General features: G+C 31.9%; 1 protein-coding gene across 27 annotated transcripts in view; it reads left to right on the forward strand.

Moving 5' to 3' along the window:
- Window positions 1–19,566, forward strand: part of ADGRL2 (adhesion G protein-coupled receptor L2) — a 632,947-nt gene that overhangs the window by 592,924 nt on the left and 20,457 nt on the right. For 18 of the 27 annotated variants that reach the window (XM_075999599.1, XM_075999596.1, XM_075999609.1 and 15 more), the window contains 10 exons: window positions 131–234; window positions 1,075–1,260; window positions 2,068–2,106; window positions 4,959–5,142; window positions 13,420–13,545; window positions 13,820–14,025; window positions 15,105–15,278; window positions 16,272–16,481; window positions 17,383–17,603; window positions 18,902–18,968. In XM_075999599.1, the coding sequence (XP_075855714.1) occupies window positions 131–234; window positions 1,075–1,260; window positions 2,068–2,106; window positions 4,959–5,142; window positions 13,420–13,545; window positions 13,820–14,025; window positions 15,105–15,278; window positions 16,272–16,481; window positions 17,383–17,603; window positions 18,902–18,968 (1,517 nt within the window). The remainder of the gene's footprint in view (window positions 1–130; window positions 235–1,074; window positions 1,261–2,067; window positions 2,107–4,958; window positions 5,143–13,419; window positions 13,546–13,819; window positions 14,026–15,104; window positions 15,279–16,271; window positions 16,482–17,382; window positions 17,604–18,901; window positions 18,969–19,566) is intronic. The other 9 variants (XM_075999630.1, XM_075999640.1, XM_075999625.1 and 6 more) reach the window with 1 other exon arrangement.

Raw genomic sequence — 19,566 nt, forward strand, 5'->3', positions numbered from 1 at the left:
TTATTGTCAACTCCTTCCATTAGTGTTTATTCAAAATTTAACACTCAGAGTAGGATCATCATAGCTGATTTCCCGAATGCATGCAGAAAAATGGTTTCAATTTCACTGTTGTTTTCTACATCTGTTGTAGGAACTGCCTCATATCTCTGCATGGTTTCCACTGGAACATGGAACCCTAAGGGCCCCGATCTTAGCAACTGTACCTCACACTGGGTAAATCAGCTGGCTCAGAAGGTTGGTTGGAACCTTTTAATGTGATACACATTGGTGATTTAGGGCTTTAACTTCTAACATAAATAATTTAGCTTTGTACGTTAAAACCAGCTTTATTGCTCTTTGTTCAGTATAAAAGTAAAAAATTATGCATAGTTTTCTCTGTAAACTATTGATTGAAAGTTACATATGTTTTGGGGTATGCTGTTTTCTCTGTTAAGCTTTTTAATGAGTACATACTTGTTTAATTTCATTCATATTTAGTTCTGTTTCTTTTGATGTTCATAAGACAAATAGTGCATTGGCCTAATAAATCAAATATCATTAAGTTTGCAACTAAATCCACAGAATGCAAGCAGATGTTTATAACATACATGATTATGGTAGAATGAGTAAAAATCTCTTGAAAAGGCATTAATAACTTTAATACTACAATGTAATGCACTGCCATTTTATTTTCTCCTCTTCGATCTACCTTTCTGAAATACAAACACTAGATAATAACCCTCAATGTCACACTGATTACATTCTGTTTTAAATTATGGATTATTGGAATAAATAAGATTTCAAAATAAAAATTTAAATTGGTTGCAGTGAAATGAGAGCTAGCTGAAAATTTTTAGAAAGGATTTGTTTTCCTTTTGTTTCTTTTAAATGTCTGGCTAAGAATTTCTTTTGTGTGCTGAGGATCTAAGAGCCTTTAATCTTGTGAGATGAAGAGAAAGTTATTGGTCTCAATTAGTTGCAGATTTTGACATGTTTGCAAATATTTTTTTCGCCACAACAAAGGTACTCAAGGAGAACTAGGAGCCTTAAACAGAACGGGAAATTATACTGAGATAATACAAATTGTCATTTCAGATTAGAAGTGGAGAAAATGCTGCTAGTCTTGCCAATGAACTGGCTAAACATACCAAAGGGCCGGTGTTTGCCGGGGATGTGAGTTCTTCAGTCAGGTTGATGGAGCAGTTGGTGGACATCCTTGATGCACAGCTGCAGGAACTGAAACCTAATGAAAAAGATTCAGCTGGACGGAGTTATAACAAGGTAGGAAGAACACTTCTGTTATTTTAAATTAAGCATTTTGTATGGCAGCTCTTAGTTCTTCTAGCAGTTGCCAGCCAAACCTCTGGCCCCTTGGACATATACTTAGAAACAGAATTTCTAATTTGGTTCACTTTTCAAGGGAGAATTACAGTTGAGAAAGGAGCAACGTGGCCCAAAAAAATCAGTGTAAATGATGTTAATTACCTGAGAGCGTTCTTAGTTGGTGACAAACTTCATCCATCTGATTGTAGTCAATATTGTCACTTCAGAATGCATTAACACAGTTTTTATACTTTGTGTGCTAACACATGAAACTCATGATTGCAGCAAAATTGTGACACATACAAGAATATCGGTTACTGAAATACTCCTTTCAATGGCAGCTTTTGGGAGAAGGATGAGTTTCCCTCTCCGGGAATTTATTGTATCTGTGCTGTTAATTTTTCCCACTATGACAAAAATTTGATGGTTACTTTTCACCACACTATAAGTGTTTATATTAGGTTCATAGGAACCCCAAATCTGTGCCTAATATGGTTCTACATAGTTAAAAAATGGACCTTTTTTTTTTTACCACAGTATATATTTTGTCTTTTTGTCAATATACTTTGCGTTAGTATACTTTATAAAATATAGCCAAAAATCAAGCAGTTTTGGTAGTCAGTGTAGACTCACTACATCCAGAGGAATACTATATATCATAAATTTTGAGCTCCAAAATACCAGCTAATTTTTGAGGATTTCTTCTTTCCTCATTTTCAACAGATAAAAATCTAACCTCTGATTTTCTTTTCTTTTACTTAAAAGCTCCAAAAACGAGAGAAGACATGCAGGGCTTACCTTAAGGTATCTCTCCTGTGCTGTCACCCTGCTTTCTCCCTTCTTCAGCTACCTGCCACGCTTTATCATCTTGCTGCATGATCCAATGTATTTCAGTCTTTGATAATTATATAATGTGCCCCATATCAGCTGTACAAATGTTGGCTTTTCACAGGTATATTACTCTCAGAATAAGCAAATAATTCATTTTAATAATCGTTGCTGTTTTTCTATTCATCCAAAAGTATAAGCATTTTAATGAAATATCCTCTTAATTGGAAAGTAATTATATAGTCTCTTTGTTTCCTGTTGTCATCTCTGTGGATTAAAAAAACAACTTGAGTAAAACAGCTATGATATATTCTTGGCAGTTTATCATATCAAAGACTGTATAGTCATAATGTATGTGCATGAAAAAGTCACTGCTTTCTTATCTACGTGGTATACTCTTAAATAATATAGGCATTGCCTGAAATTTTTAGGAGTCATTTCTAGAATCAGGTTGATGTGGGGATGGGTTATTAGAAATGAAATATATAAATAATGTGACAGTGATATCAGTATCTGTTACATATTGGTTTTTTTCAGGCTAATAGGAACAGAAAGCCATGCTTTGGCTTCGAATCCTTGTCCACTCCAGCCGGTTTTTCTCCCTGTTATATCCAAGTAATAGGAAACATGCTGAGGTTAACAGTGGAATTTTACCATGCTAGTTCTGTGTGATAGATCAAAATGATACCAACTTGCATTTTGTTTTGTTCTGTGAATTTTAGAAGTTCCTTTGGGGGGATAATTATCTTCTAACCTTATTCTTCTGGGGACCATAACCATGCAATCAAACCTTGAATGTCTAATCAATATACTATGAGAACAAAGCAAAAGAACTTTTGTAGTTTCATAGAATAGAGGTTATTCAAAAGCCACGACTTTACTAATTTTGGTTGGCAAGGTCCAGGAAAAAAATGGCATCTCACTAGTTAGTATTAGACATTGTGGAACCTAAAAACTTTACATGAAAAGGCAGTAGAGAAGTCTGTTTTAGTTAGTAATGTTCTGAAAGTCCCTTTTTAGCCTGTTTAATGGAGGCAAAGAATAACTGCTGAAGTGTATAGAATTTTTCAAATTCATATGTTCAGTTTACCTTTAAGGTATCAGTGTATGAAATGTAATAATTGATATGTTGCCCAGGACAAACATCCATATATCTCAATGGGAAAAGAATAGCTTTTTCTTCTTCCTATTTTTTTTCTTTTAGTATGGAGAGACTACTTCAAGAATATGATTAGGCTAATGATCATTTTGATCTTGCCAGGAAAGTACAAATAGTAATAAATAAGGAGTGTTTTACGTTAATAAAAGCATGCCATGAGCTAGTTATATGTATAATTGTAAATTTCAGCATGACCTTAATTTCTGACCAGTGTCATTTTTAGTATGTCTCAAATGAGCTTCTCTGTTCAGATAAGACTAATAAAACTCCTTAAATTACAAATCAGAAGCTGACTTACACTATGCAAATGAAGTGAGTTCCCACTTTGTGACAGAGGATTCATTTGTAACTTAGATTAGAGGCTCCAGTCTGTATTTCTTGGTGACTAATGAATCTGGCCTCAGCAGACCAATTTCTGTTCCACTCTAGTTAATGGCTGCAGCAGTATCAATGTGAGCATTTTGACTATTCTATCTCCCATTAGAGAGAGAAAAAAGCCTTTAACGCCACTTGGAAGTATCTTCCACCTGCCAGGAAGGTCGTGGTGGCTCACAAGGCAGACAGAACGAGGATATTAAGATGGATTAAGCTAATTAATCTTACTCTGACAGTACCCTCAAACAACTTTTTCCCCCTGTGCATTTCAATATAGTACCTCAAACTAGGAGTTTTTATTGTTGTTCTTTGTACAATGTATGTTCTTTTTCCTCAGTGATTACCAATAGATCAAAACAATTTATTTATGGGCTTAATGATATATTATGACTAGGTAAATGAAATAGAGTAAATAAACTTAGTATTTCAGCTATCCACGGCCTAGTCAGTACGTAGCTACAGCAAATATCAGTAGAAAAGCTTGCCTTCAATTGGTTTACTGACTGGGTTATATTTTATTTAATGTTCTTTTGTACAGTAATAAATTAAACCTATGTATATGTGAATACTTACAATTTGGGTGTTTATGAAGACTTTATTCTACTTTTCTGTTTTCATGAATAACCATAGGCTGTAAATATTTTGATTGCTTTTTGATTCCTGTAAAAGCAGACCATTGTTTATAAATTAAAGTATATTCTCAAGTGTTTTTTAGCTGGACAGGGAATTGGAAGAATGCAAATGTTCGCAGATAGTTTATAAACTTTACAACCACTTTTTATTAAACAAATGATAATAAGTAGACAATGTCTGTAAGGCACAATTTCGATTAGTCACTATTTTAGTTCAGGTTCCAGAAAAGCAATATGGTTTAATTTTTAAGCATTAGTCTCCTCCAGACACATTAGTATTTTCTATTTAGTACATTCAAACACTGATATTATAAATAGGATGACGTTAGTAGTTTTGACCACACAGGTAAGAGTAATACCTCAGGTTAAGAGCTTACACTGATTGTTGTATTTTTCTTCAACAATTCAGGTGTGATTAGACAAACAGAAACAATCCTTTTTACAATCAAATAACAATCTGCTAATCTTCACTTAATCCTATTTTATAATGGTCGGGTATATTGCAAGTTGACCAGATATATGTTGTCCAGGTCTTCTTCCATCTTGAAATAAAAGTAAATCATCGTGACAGATAAATATTACAATTGTCACTAGTCAGTGATTGAAAATCACCTTGGTTCTAGAAGCAGTCAAAACTAATGATAGTTTTCTAATGGATGTAGGCAATTGTTGACACAGTGGACAACCTTCTGAGACCTGAAGCCTTGGAATCATGGAAACACATGAATTCTTCTGAACAAGCACATACTGCAACAATGTTACTTGATACATTGGAAGAAGGAGCTTTTGTCCTAGCTGACAATCTCTTAGAACCAACGAGGGTTTCAATGCCCACAGAAAATATTGGTAAGTGAATCTATTGTCAAGTTTAATTTTGATTAGAAGATAGATGTTAAAAGAGAATGATGTTTCCATTCTGAATCTGTTATTTCCCAGTGCCAAACTTTTTTGTCAAATTATTTTTTTGTCTGTTAGCAAGAGATATTATTGATCACACTTATTAAAATTAATGCAAAAGCCATAATGTACCCTATATCTTTTAAAAGTTGGTTTTATATGTATATATACATATACGTACACACATATATGTATGTGTTTTTTTCTCAATTGAAAAATCATTAAAGAAAAAAGTCTGAGTACTTAAATACCAGAATATAGATTGCTCAAGTAATGAAAGTGCTTGCAAGCAAATGTGGCAAATGCTTTCCTATTTTATATACTATGTTTCTAATGAATGTAAATTACTTAATGGAATGTATTCTTTCAGTCAAATATTTTAGCATACAGAACTGGAGCCAAATGTTTATATTAAACATAACTGCCTTCAGGTAAAAATGTGGTCAGTGAACTACATTTCCCATAAATGCAGGATACCCACGCAAAATAGCTATGGATAGTTTTGAGGTAAAATTCAGAATTTAAATGCTACCACTAAGAGGTAGGAATTTGTTTTTGAAAATATTTGGTAGACATACAGTTAGTACAGTAAAATTTTATTAATTTAGGCTTGAGCAGTTTAGAATTATTAATTATTCAATGAGGTTGAATTCAGATGAAGTTAATGGTATCCCTTAGTGAAGTAAAAAGGTTTCTCAAGCATAAATGTATAAAAAAAGCAAACCGCTTCCACCCAAAACAGTGCTAACTTCATTAGGGCACCAGATATTGAATGAAGACTTGCTTTCTGGGATGCCATATTTCAACACCTAATTGTACTTTCCTACGTCATGGAACTTTCTATAAAAAATGCAGAAAAAGGTATATTGAAGAAATGGACATAAATTGTTACCTGGATTTAAATTGAAAACCTTAAGTTGATTTTACATAAGTGAATTTTTTAAAAGAAGTGAATCTTACCTATGTAGAACACACTGTTATTATATGCCCAAGATATTTTTATCCCTCTTTGAGACATATTCTGAAAAATTAAATGTCCAGGAATATATTTTTTAATACCTGTATTTTTCATAGTTCTAAAGGGTTATTTTCCATGTTGATTTTTTCCATTTTTAATTAAACATCATGGATGGAGATACTTTTAGAATGTAGTATACATTTACCAGGCATCTCTAAAATGATGTCTGTAGTATGATTGCCTAAAAATTATTCATGTGAAAGTCATTTTACATATTCTAATCTAGTTGTGTCTTTTTTATTTATAAGATATAAACAATTCTGTGAAAAACTAATGCATGATTTAGTATGAGGAAAACACTCACCTTTTCCCTAGGAATTGTGTAGCTCTGTTTTCAAATATGAGGACTAAAATAACCTATTATTCCTTCATGTCCTCACTCTCTTGAGGGCATGGCTATAATATCTTAGGTTATTAAAACAATTTGGTTTTCCTCCTTAGTGATTTCTTCTTGAATCCTTAGTTTTTAACTTCATAGCATGATTTACCCTTATAATACATGACCTCATAAAAAGGATATAATTATATCTATGATAATTATATCTGTGGTGTTTTAAAGTCAACTTTGAAGTATAATTTATATGCACCACAAGCACTTGTTTAAAGTGTACAGTTTGATGGGTTTTTGACAAATGGACACCCTTGTAATCTTCAGTATGGTCAACATTTTTGTACCTGGGCAGGGTCCTTCACGCTTCTGTGCTGTCAGTCTCTCCTGCCCTTAGCCCCAGGCAACCACCAATCAGCTTTCTGTCACTATAGATTAGTTTTGCTTTTTCTAGATCTTCAGTTGAATGGAATCACACAGTACCTAGTACTCTTTTTGATTGTGCTTCTTTTATACAGAGTAATGTTTGTTTTTTATTCTTATTTGAAAATTTTTTCTATTTCAACATATAGTAGAGACAGAGTAATGTTTTTGATATTTATTCATATAAATGGGAGCATCCATAGTTTACTTCTATTTATGGCTGAGTATTATTCCATTGTAAAGAACTACCACTATTGTATACCTATGCACTTGTTAGACATTTGGGTTATTTCCACTTTTGGCTACTGTTTTCCCACTGGCCGTACCCTGTTAAACTCTGAACTGCTGTGTATGAGAGTCCAGTTGTTCCATTTCCTCACCCGTATTTAGAATTAGCAGTCATTTTATTCTTAGCTATTTTAGTGGTTTGCAGTGCCATCTCATTGTGGGTTTATTTTGTATTTCTGTGATTGCTAAGTAACTTTTTTTCTTATAACTTCTTTTCTTATGTCTATTGGCCATTCATATATCTTTCTGTGAATTGTCTGTTCTTACCTTTTGCCTATTTTTAATTGGGTTTTCTTCTCATTGATGAGTTATAAGGATTCTTTATATTTTTTTGATATGTCTTTTGTCAGATATATTCTGAATATTTTCCCTCAGAATGTGACTTTTCTTTTATTTTTTTTATATCTTGGGAAGAGCGGAAGTTTTTAATTTTGATAAAAAATTCCCATTACCTAGCATCAACATATGGCTAATCTTATTTGACATATTCCACTTACCACTATGGTTCTTTAAAAGCAAATCATAGCATCCTATCATTATTACTATAAAGAACTTCATGTATATCCCATACTCTTTAAAAATCTCAAAATACTATTATCACACCTAAAAATTTTTATGAAATTAGGTTTAATACATAATAAAATATATTTGCATTTAGTTAATTTTTATAAATGTATTAATTATTGGTTTGTTTGAACCAAGATACAAACAAGTCCCTATAATACATTGGCCTGATATGTCAGTTGAGTGCATTTTAAAAGTCATTTTTCCATGCATCTTCTTTTTAAAAGATTTATTATCATTTTTGTTCCCAAAATCATGTGGGTGATTTATCCTGTAGAATTTCCCACATTCTGGATTTGGCTTGTTTTATCCTCAGAGCATCACTGGACTCTGATTGATATACTGATAATTAGATCTAGAGGCTTGATCAAATCAGATTTAATTATTATTATTATTTTTTTTTTTTTTGCAAGAACTTCTGTTGCAATGATGCAACTTCTGTTGCATCGTATCACCAGGTGCATAATCTTTGTCTTTCCTTGTGAGCTTAAGATTAATTAGATGATTTCGGTGTTATCAGCCTGATCCATCCATTATAAAATTCCTTTTAATCTTATTTCTTAATGGTTTTAGTAGCCAGCTTGACTGTGTCCATCACTGAGTCTAGACTTATTATATTGTGGTAACAAAAACCCCAAAGTCATCAAAGGCTTGTTCCTCCTTCCTGCTGCTTAGCCATTTGGATGGGCTTTGGCTCTGGTTCCTGTCATCTTCAGTTCTGCTCCCTGTTGTTTTGTGTCCTGGGACCCAGGCCAATGGAGCAGCCCCTACCTGCCATGTTGCAGGTCTCCTAACAGAGGCCAAAGTTTTTCCCATAGGCTCTTGTGTATTGTGCTTCCCCTCTCCTCTCATTACAGCCACTAGTTGCTGCTGAATTTGGAAAATAGAAGGACAGAGAATTACATTAAAACTCTATTGGCTGTGAATAAGGCTCTGATATGGCTCTCCTATGAACCTAGTATATTCACTGTTAGAAAATCTGTTGAATAAGGCATATATTATTTCAAGTGTACAGAAAGTATAGGGAATGGCATAAACATGTGTGCACCAGTCACCCAGCTGAGCCACATGCTTGCATTTTACAATACTCACTTCAGATTTTTCTGGAGAAAAATTTCATAGATAATGTGGAAATGCCCTGGGTTTCCTCCTTCTTGATGAAATTAAGGAGATAACTATCCTCCTTAATTTGTTTTTTAGCATTACTAAGCTTTTTAAAAATTTTGGCTCTACAGGGGTATACATTTAATACTTTTCATGTTTTTAACATTAATTATTTCACACTATAAATGTAATTGTATAATTTCTTCTTACCATTACATTTTTCATATTTATACATGCTGACATTTACATCTCAAGTTCATTCATTCGCGCTGTCTTTGTAAGAATGTGCCACGTTTATTTCGCTGTTCTACTGATAAACACTTTAGTGGCTTTGACTTTTTTGTTGACGTTTAAGTAAAACTGCAAGTTTTCTTATGCCTTCTTGTTCATGTCTGCCTTTCTAGACATACACGTACACACACACCTAGAAACAGAAATTTTGAGGGATAGAGCATGCCCAACTTCACCTTTACTCAATACTGCCAAATTGTTCTCTAACCTTGTTTTACTAATTTACTTTCTAGCCTGTAATACTATCACTATCTTTGCTAACACTTCATTATTGACATAAATTGTGTCAATCTATTTAGTTTGAATTGATCACATTATTGTGTTAATTTGTGTTCCCTGATTACTTAATGCTGTTGATTCTTTCTTAATTCATTTATTACTCATGTTAGTTTTTTCTCCTGTGAATTTGTTGTCCACAGCTTTTTCCTGTTTGTATCTTTGTACTTCTCTATGTATTCTGGTCACTAATTCTTTGAGGATTATATAGTTTGCAAATATTCATTCTCTGTGCTTTCTCTTTCTAACTCTTTTTAAGGTATCTATTATAAAGGAAGTCAAATTTATCAGTCTATTCTCTAGGGTTGGTGATTTTGGTATCTTGTTTGAGAAGTATTTTCCTTTTGGCTTCCTGTTTAAGAAAATTTTCTCTACACTGAGTTTATAAAGATCTTATACTTTCTTTATAAACAGTAAAGCTTTGCCTTTTTTACATTTATGTCTTTAATCCACCTGAAATTTATTTTTAATCATATTATCATATGAGCAAGGCAGCTAATTTGATTTGTTTCCTATATGAATAACCAGTTCTTTGTGTACTTTTAGTGCATAATCCATTCCTTTCCTTAATGGTTTGTAATTTTATACTGCATGTTAGGAGTGTCTATTATTTGCTGCTTTTTTTTCTCCAATAATATTAGTATCTGTCGAGTCTTTCAACTTTGCTTTGGCTGCTTTTTGGTATATCTCTTCCATAAGGATTTTAAAATCAATTTGTCAAGTTCTAGACAAAATTTGTTGGAATTTTTATTAGAATTAGACTGAGTTTGCTGATTGACTTTTAAAAGAAGTGCCAGATCCATCAGCTTACTTTTCCCAACTTATAATTCTCTATTTGGTCTTAGATCTTCTTATAAAATTATATATTTTTCCCTTTTAGTGTATTGTACTGTTTTTAAAATTAGCTTTATTCCTAGGTAATTTACAACTTTTGCTTTTTTGTATAAATAATACCACCTTTTAAAATTGCATATTTTAATTGTTTGTCGCTTGGTATATAGGAATACAATTGATTTTGCTGATAGCAGCCTTGCTAAATTCTTAGTACTTCTGGTAGTTTATCTGTAGAGTCCCTCGTGATTATTGTGTACACATGTTTATGGTGAAATAATAACAGTTTGCTTTTTCCTTAAAGTCTTTATACCTCTTATTTATTTTTCTTGAATTACTGTGTTAGGTAGATCCTCTAGCACAATGGTAAATAAAACCTGTGATAGGGAGCCTCTTGACTTTAAAAGGAGTGTTTTTGGAGTTTTTCGCTGTAATTTGCTATGTAGCTTTGGAGATATAACATTTATCTCCTAACAAAACCTTTATCTGGTCAAGGAATTTTCCTTTTACTCCTATAATTTTTTAAAGATTTGTTTTACGTTAAATGAGTGTTGAAATTTATTGAATTCTTTCTGTAAATAATTTTTTCTTTAATTTCTTAATTTGGTGAATTACAATAATACATTTTCCTGAGGTATTAATTTCTTTATACCCTTTTGAATTAAACTTAATTTGTTCAGAAAATTATATTTAAAGTGTGTATATGTTTTATTAAAGTGTTTTTTATATCATTTTAATGAGTAAAAATATTCCATAATTTCTTGTGCTGTCTTATACAAATCTTGTAAAATTCGTTAGGACACATTTTTTTTTTCCATTTTCTAAAACAGAAATAGAAATCTTATTCAAAATCCAGTATATGATTAACTGTCAGTTGATTTTGTTTAATGGTCATAAACTATTAGGGTTTTTTAAATTTCTTTTAGTCAGTTTTATTTTTCTTGGAAAATTTCTATTTTGTCTGTTTTTATACTTATTTAATGATCAATATAAATGTATTTGTTGATATAAAGTTGATTGTTGCATTCTCTTATGGCTTAAAAAATATCTACTAAGATCTGTAGTAATGGTCCTGTTACTTTTAAAAAATCAAAGATTATTTTTTATCTACTGTGAACTTTACATTTTAAACTCTAATGTAAATATCTGTTGAATGAAATTAAAATTTGATAAGTAAATGTCTGTTTAATGAAATTAACTCTGTCCATGTATATTTGGAATGTTTTATGAAAACTCAGAAGAGTTTCTTCTTTCGTCCTCTTTTCTATCTTGCCTTAAGAGAAATTAATAATCGATAGCCCCTTTCAGTGTGAGAAAGAATCAGTTACTTTTGTCACTTTTCTTCTATCCCTTTAACCCTGTCCCCACACATGCAGTCTGATAATGAGGCAAGCAGGTCACCCACCTACCCCCCTGCTTAATCTTTCCAAACATTTATCAGTAAAATAAGTATCTCAACCAGTGATAGAATTCCAGAAGTTACATGACTCTCATTTCAAATTTGTATTTTGGGAGTTTGACATGTAGCTTAATTGCATTTAAAATTTTCCAAATGTTATTTATATTTTTATGTTTATAGCTACATCTATCTGTATTTTACAAGAGTTGTAGAAGATTAAAAAATTAATATTCAGTTACTATACAGATACTGTACAGTGGTATGAGCCCATTTACGGGGAACAAAAGAGAAATATAGGTGAATCCATCATATCTGTGTGTGAGAATGTGTGTATAAACAAGCATACATATTTATATGTTAGTCTAAGCATAGACATAGCTGTGCAGTCTTACAGACATTAGAGAGGGTGAACTTCATAGAAAAACATATGGACTATATTTTTTAATTGCTTTTAAGAAATACGTGTTACTTTTTAAATTCAAATATCTGAAATTAGTGATTTTTCATATAATTCCTCAGATTTTATCAATAAAATGTGGTATTGTAATTACTAACATGGTAGCTAACTTTTGTGGAAACAATAGTACTTTTCCATTCTTTTTAAAATCTAAATCTATATCAATGTAAAATATTATAGTCTTCATTAGAATTACTAGCAGACAGTAAACATTTATATTGACAGTGGTTACTATTAATTATATTTTTTAAACAAAGTTAAACAATATAGGCTTTATTGATCAGGTAAATATTCTCAATTTTATGTATTGACTTGTTTTCCTTACATGTTTCTCAGTTTCGCTACTTGGTTTGAGTTTTTGAAGTTTGGATTAGACCACAGTGGTTGTCAAACTTTTTCTGTAAAGGTCCAGTAGTATATAGTTTAGGCTTTGCAGGCCATGTTGTCTTTTTTTGAAAATACTTAACTGGCATTGTAGCACTAAAGCAGCAATAGACAATATACAAATGATAAGCATGGATGTGTGCCAATAAAACTTTATTTATAAAAACAGATGACAGGCCAGATTTGGGAACAGGTTCTATTTTGCCCAACTTGAGTATGTTAAGATTGTTGGTAACTAATGAGAATTAATGGGAAGTTTTAACATGATGACATTTTCTCATAAATATGTTGTGTTGGTCTCCCTGCTTTTAGAAAGTAGAAAAAAATATGTTATTGCATACTGACCAATATAATTTTATATATTAAAGTAGATCATCCATAGAAACAGATTAAAGGCATTAAAATTTATACCTCACCTTTTATTTTACCAGCACCAAGTAATAGTCACTGAAAAGTTACTTGAAGAGCCAAAATAATACATTTTGAAATATTTTTGTTTACCTTCATGCTTTAAATAAAACCTTGAAAGTTATATGCTAGGAATTCATACACTGTTCATACTCATAGGCTAAACAATTAGTTTATGACAAACATATATAAATATGAAGAAAATGTTAAAATGATTATACAAAATTTTTTAAAGAAGCCAAGGTTTAAGACCTCTTGGAGTAATTTAGAGTTTTGTTTATGATTGTTTTGAAATCTAACGGTATGATTTTTTTTTTATCTTGGCATATTATGGGGGTACAGATATTAAGGTTTCAATAAATGCCCATTTCCCCCACAATTACCATTTTCCTCTTTGTAGCTAAATTTAAAGAATGCCCCTTTTTTCCGTCTCCTTTGTTCTTTACCTCATCCAGTTCTGGAAGTTGCAGTACTCAGTACAGAAGGACAGGTCCAAGACTTTAAGTTTCCTCTGGGCATCAAAGGAGCAGGCAGCTCTATCCAACTCTCTGCAAATACTGTCAAACAGAACAGCAGGAACGGTAAGATGGAAGTCTTTTAAAAATTGACGGCTTTTTGTTGTTGTTCAGTTAAACCTATTAATTCCAAAATGCTGAATATTTTACTCCTAATTCACCAAAAACGGCTTAACATTTAAAAGCAGATTTAAAATAATGCGTTACTCTTTCCCAGTAAACTTAATCTAAATAAAGATTCCATAAGGACTTTTTCACTTTATTCTAACTGTATTGTATCTTGTATATGTATTCATAAGCATATTTCCTGTAAGTCATATGACTATATGTACTTTTCTAGGGCTGGCAAAGTTGGTGTTCATCATTTACCGGAGTCTGGGACAGTTCCTTAGTACAGAAAATGCAACCATAAAACTGGGTGCTGACTTTATTGGTCGTAATAGCACCATTGCAGTGAATTCTCACGTCATTTCAGTTTCAATCAATAAAGAGTCCAGCCGAGTATACCTGACTGATCCTGTGCTTTTTACCCTGCCACACATTGATGTAAGTTAATGTATGCTAATGAAGTAGCGGAGGGTTATAAAACCAAAGAGGAAGGAAAGCAAAACTGACATGCTGAGGATGGGGTGGGAGGAAAGAAAAGACCTTTCCATTTGAATTTTAAATGTTGTACTAGGTCAGAGACACAAGTTTATTTAAGTCTGTGAACATAAAATTAAATGAGCTTGGTTCAGTGATTATTAGAACTTAAGTGTATTCTTAATGAAAGCTAATTCAGTAATCAACAGGAAAATGTAAATGACTCTAATTTGTTTTCAAATGAAAATTAACTCTTACCTTAGCAGCAGGATAACTAAGAGTATTAACTCTTAGGACTCTGCCTTTTTAGTGTGGCAGATTTTTTTTTTTTTGATTAGTTTTACTGATCCTATTTGACATAACTGGTATTGAGTTTTGTGTTTTAAAAATGTAGGATTGAGGAGATGTGATTCCTTTGCTGTGCCTTAGAATGCAACTTGGTACTTAAGTAACTACATTGTGCTGGAAGATTATCTGCAGAATTTTTGTCTTTTATAAGTAAAGTGAATAAGAGCCCACAGATAACAAAATAGATCTCCAGAATAGGCAAAGAAAAATATATTTGTGCAGTTATGGTCCTTGTATCTGCTTCAGTTTATTCACACTTAAGAGCTTTGAGGTTCAAATTGTCACTGTGTCACTTAGAATTAACCCAAAATGGGCCCAAAACAAAATGGATTTTTAAAACACCGGGTCTGTATAGAATTTTCTCAGAACAAATTCATGGCTCTAATTTTATCAGAAAGAAAAATAAAATGATTCTAATGTACCATCAATATGTAAAATCATAAGATGGAAATTGTAATTGTGTAAAATGGGTCTTTGGTAGTTTAGAGTACACTTTAGAGTGTTTCGGACTATAAAGCCCCCTTTAAGCTAGATATCTGCTTTGTATAACATAGTCCACAATTTTGCTGATGAAAAACTTTATAGTCCGAAACATGCAAAGTTTAATCTAAATTACCTTTTACACATATTAAACAATTGCTATTGCCATCTTAGAGTATAAAATCCTAATTTTATCTTGTCATTTTATTTCCCAGCCTGACAATTATTTCAATGCAAACTGCTCCTTCTGGAACTACTCAGAGAGAACTATGATGGGATATTGGTCTACCCAGGGCTGCAAGCTGGTTGACACTAATAAAACTCGTACAACGTGTGCATGCAGCCACCTAACCAATTTTGCAATTCTCATGGCCCACAGGGAAATTGTAGTAAGTATTTGCACTTCTAATTAGTAACAGAGAAAAACCTCAGAGATTCAAAACAGCTTGTGTAATAGTCTCATTTTTGGGTGCTTATCGTAACTAAAAAGCAAACAAAGTAACATGGATTTCTAATTGTTTCGACACTCTCCATGTATTTTAGGATTTCTTGACACGATATTATTGTCGCTTCTCAAAATCATGTGCTTTAATATCACTTTACAGTCTTGTCCTAAGTTTTACTCCTTTGGGCAGGTGTTTGGCAGAGGCAACCTGGAGGTTTAAAAAATGAACAGCAATAGGTCATGTAAAAGAGACAGAAGGCTCTACATTTTAACATGCCCTTCCTGTCTTGAATATTCAAATCTGTTTTTGCAACTTTCACTTTAAGTTTTCTAACCACTTTGCACACTATGTGAAGCTGCAGATTTTGAAAAGTCAGAATGATTCTGGAATATGTCTTAGTATTTCTTCCTGTAATTAAGAAAATAATTGTCAGAATATATTAATATTTTTTAAAATATAGCATGAAAACTCTCAGAACTGTTGTGTACTCAACTCTTAGTATGTAAACATATAGAAACCCAAGGAGAAAATGGAAACATCAAATTTGGCTTATGTGTTAGCCTAGAAAAATCCTTAAAAGGTCAATTATTTTTAATCATAACCAAGTATCTTTATTCTATCATGTAAATATTTTTCATATGTTTATCTTGTTAATTCAATCATTATTTCAAAATCACTGGGCTCTTACATTATTTTCTAGGAAAAATCCTTCTCTTTCATAGATGGTTCTTTAAATATGAAAATCAGTAAGATAATGTTGAACTTTATTATGTGATCAAAATTTTCTTTTAGTATTAAGCTCTGTTTGAACACACATGAAAATTATTCTTCAGAGAGTTGAGCATTAAAAAGGTGAACTGTACATGTGAAAGCTATCTTTCCTCTAGTTGATGTAATGCAGGAATACTAACATCCCTCATATCTTTTTATTTTCAGTATAAAGATGGAGTTCATGAATTACTTCTCACAGTCATCACCTGGGTGGGAATAGTCATTTCCCTTGTTTGCCTGGCTATCTGCATCTTCACCTTCTGCTTTTTCCGTGGTCTACAGAGTGACCGTAATACCATTCACAAGAACCTTTGTATCAACCTTTTCATTGCTGAATTTATTTTCTTGATAGGGATTGATAAGACAAAATACACGGTAAGCACCTGTTAATTTTATCGACCTTGGATCACTGAAAATTATTGTAATAGGTCTTCTGCTCCTTGTAACTTGATATAATTGACATGACAATATTGAAAGATAACTTGTAATAAATTTTAAAGATAGCTCAATTATTAAGTTATATTATTATGAATTATTTTTGTGTATTAAGATATAGTTGCATTTTTCTGGGTTTTTAGTAAGATGTAGTTTGAATAGAAGAATGCTGGGGCTACTGTAATGTAAGGGGTCCTATTTTAAAAATTCTTATTTTGCTTACATAGTCATTCTGACCAGTGATTCCTTCCTCATATTCAAAGCAGTTTATTTATCATGTGGTCTCAATGTCAGAAACAGAACTTAATTAGTTAATACTTTACACCATATTCATCTGCACTGTTATGAATTTATGAATGCACCAGATATGACAGGAAAATAATCCTAGGTAATTAAAGCCAGGGTTTTTGCCATTAAAGCAAAGTTTTAAAATTCCATTATAGAAAAAAGTAGAAATAATGTATTTGCAAGCAACTATTCTAAAGACTTGTGAAGTAAATCATCTATAAGTAGAATATTCAGGTTTCACAATGGATAATTTGAGAAAAATTATGACATGTTTTCTTATTTGATATTTAATTTCACTAAAAATAGTGTCTTTATAGTGGTGAAATCTAGCACACTTGGCATTATACTGTTTAAGGATTATAGTCTTCAAATTTGGAAGTGTTTTTAATTTGTTTCCATTTATGAAAAAAATATTATGAGTAAGCAGTAGTTTACTCTAAATAACATTTTAAAAACAATAGTGATTTCTGTCAGTGAATATTTTAGAGGTTTGGAGTGGGCTGTTTTGTATTCACGAGTTTTCCTTTGTGATTTTTGTTCTTTTCCCATACAGATTGCGTGCCCAATATTTGCAGGACTCCTACACTTTTTCTTTTTGGCGGCTTTTGCTTGGATGTGCCTAGAAGGTGTGCAGCTCTACCTAATGTTAGTTGAAGTTTTTGAAAGTGAATATTCAAGGAAAAAATATTACTATGTTGCCGGTTACTTGTTTCCCGCCACAGTGGTTGGAGTTTCAGCTGCTATTGACTATAAGAGCTATGGAACAGAAAAAGCGTAAGTAATTGCAAGTGACCTGAGTGTTTTTCAAGTGAATAATTTTTTAAAGCCTGTTAGCTGTCAGTGAGGGTCCCTGACAGATTAAAATAGCATCTGAAAGCTTTATTGGTAAGAGAATGGGCATGCCGTGCACAAATTACAATCAAGTCTTTTGTAATTTTCTAGGTTCAGAGGATTTGTACTCTGGTGAGGCAGATTCTAAATTATGGACTTTCTTTTTAACACAAAAGATTGACCTGAAACAAATTGAAAAAGTAAATAACTTTTTGGCCTTAGAAAGATATTAAGTAAAAATTCTTCTGAACTTAAAGCATCTGACAGTTTTAACTACTCAGTCTTAAGCTAATGCTTCATTAGCTCTCTTTGTGCAGCCGACCCTCTAGCTAACTCTCATTCTGAATTGTGACAGTAGCACATTCCATCCCATATGTTTTACTTTGATAATATTTTATCAGGCAGTTTGAAAGGATTAAAATGAGTCACTGTCTTTCATTTATAAAAATACAGATATTTACGGAAAGTGACAGAAGGTGGCCGCAGCCGTGTTTCTAAGGATTTTATTTGCTAGAGGCATGAATTTGCCTTCCAATTCTGTTTATTTTTTTCTTTGATAAAATTAGTTATATAAAGATTCTTTGGACTAAAGAAAGCTTTTTAACTGTACAGATGATGAAAGACAAATAAAAGGAATTCAGTGGGGATTCAATGTTATATGAAAAATGAACCACTAAGTAAATTCTGTCTTAATAAGTTTATGCATCATTTACTCTAATACTGTATGAGTTCTGTGCTTTGATTTTTTTTTTCCTGGTGTTCATCCATTCCTAGTGGAGGTATTATAGTTATGCTACACTGTTTTGCAACAAATACAACCTCTGAACAGTTTTTTTTTTTTTTTTAAGCACTTTAGCTCAGACAGATCTGAAAGGCAAATTTTAATGGTTACATGTAGAACTTTAAAATGTTGAGAAAGTTTGAGAATATTGAGTCTCAAGTCTTAGTAAGGTCATCGGTCTTAGAGTTGGGGTGGTATTTATTGTTTTTCTTGAGCAAGCACAATTTTGTATGCTCTAATCAAATGTAAAACATGCAGGCTAAAATAAATAAATTGCTATCCTTTGTTAAGTCAAAGCCAACTCAGAATTATTAGAATTGTTCTCACCCTTTGATAAATGAATTTTCAAAGGCAAATGTAGATGTAGTTTTATTTGTTAGATGTTTAAAATTCTTTTTTCCATGTGATGCTGAGGATCCATTGAAGCTACTTAATGCATATTCTTTTCTTTTCATAATAGTTGCTGGCTTCATGTTGATAACTATTTTATATGGAGTTTTATTGGACCTGTTACCTTTATTATTCTGGTAAGCAGACTATTTCCCTTCCTTTTTAGCTTGCTTTTTGGGCAATGCTATTCAAACAGGGATGATTTGTTTTAGTTAATTTATCTACGCATTGAAAGATTTATAAAATAGTCTATCTCACAGGATATTTATATAGTATATTTAAAATACTTTACCATTATTGAGTTTATACATTTGCTAATTAATACTATTTCTAAAACACATCTTTCCTCTAAAAAGTACTTTTCCCATCTCTAATTCAATATGCTAAAATATCATGTCTTAATCTAAAAAATATTCTCACATATAGGCCATATTATGAATTAAAGGAACGTTTCAGAAAAGTGAAAGAACATTACCTTAATTTTTACTGTCTTAAGGTCCACTTAGTAATTTAATACTTTTAAATGAATGTCCACACCCTAAATTCTTTTTAGGGCATAAAAAGTTGCATAAACTTAGATTAATAAATAAATATTAAATTGACTTTAAACTGATTAGAAACAAAATTACTTTTGTGAGACTTAAGATACCAAATAAAAATATTAGTTTTTAAGAAATATTTTACATGAATTTGATACAAGTTAAGAATAGTGACATTAAGGTATTTTTAAGCTTC

Source organism: Microcebus murinus, chromosome 2 (genome assembly GCF_040939455.1).
Source record: "Microcebus murinus isolate Inina chromosome 2, M.murinus_Inina_mat1.0, whole genome shotgun sequence".
Classification (NCBI taxonomy): Eukaryota; Metazoa; Chordata; class Mammalia; order Primates; family Cheirogaleidae; genus Microcebus; species Microcebus murinus.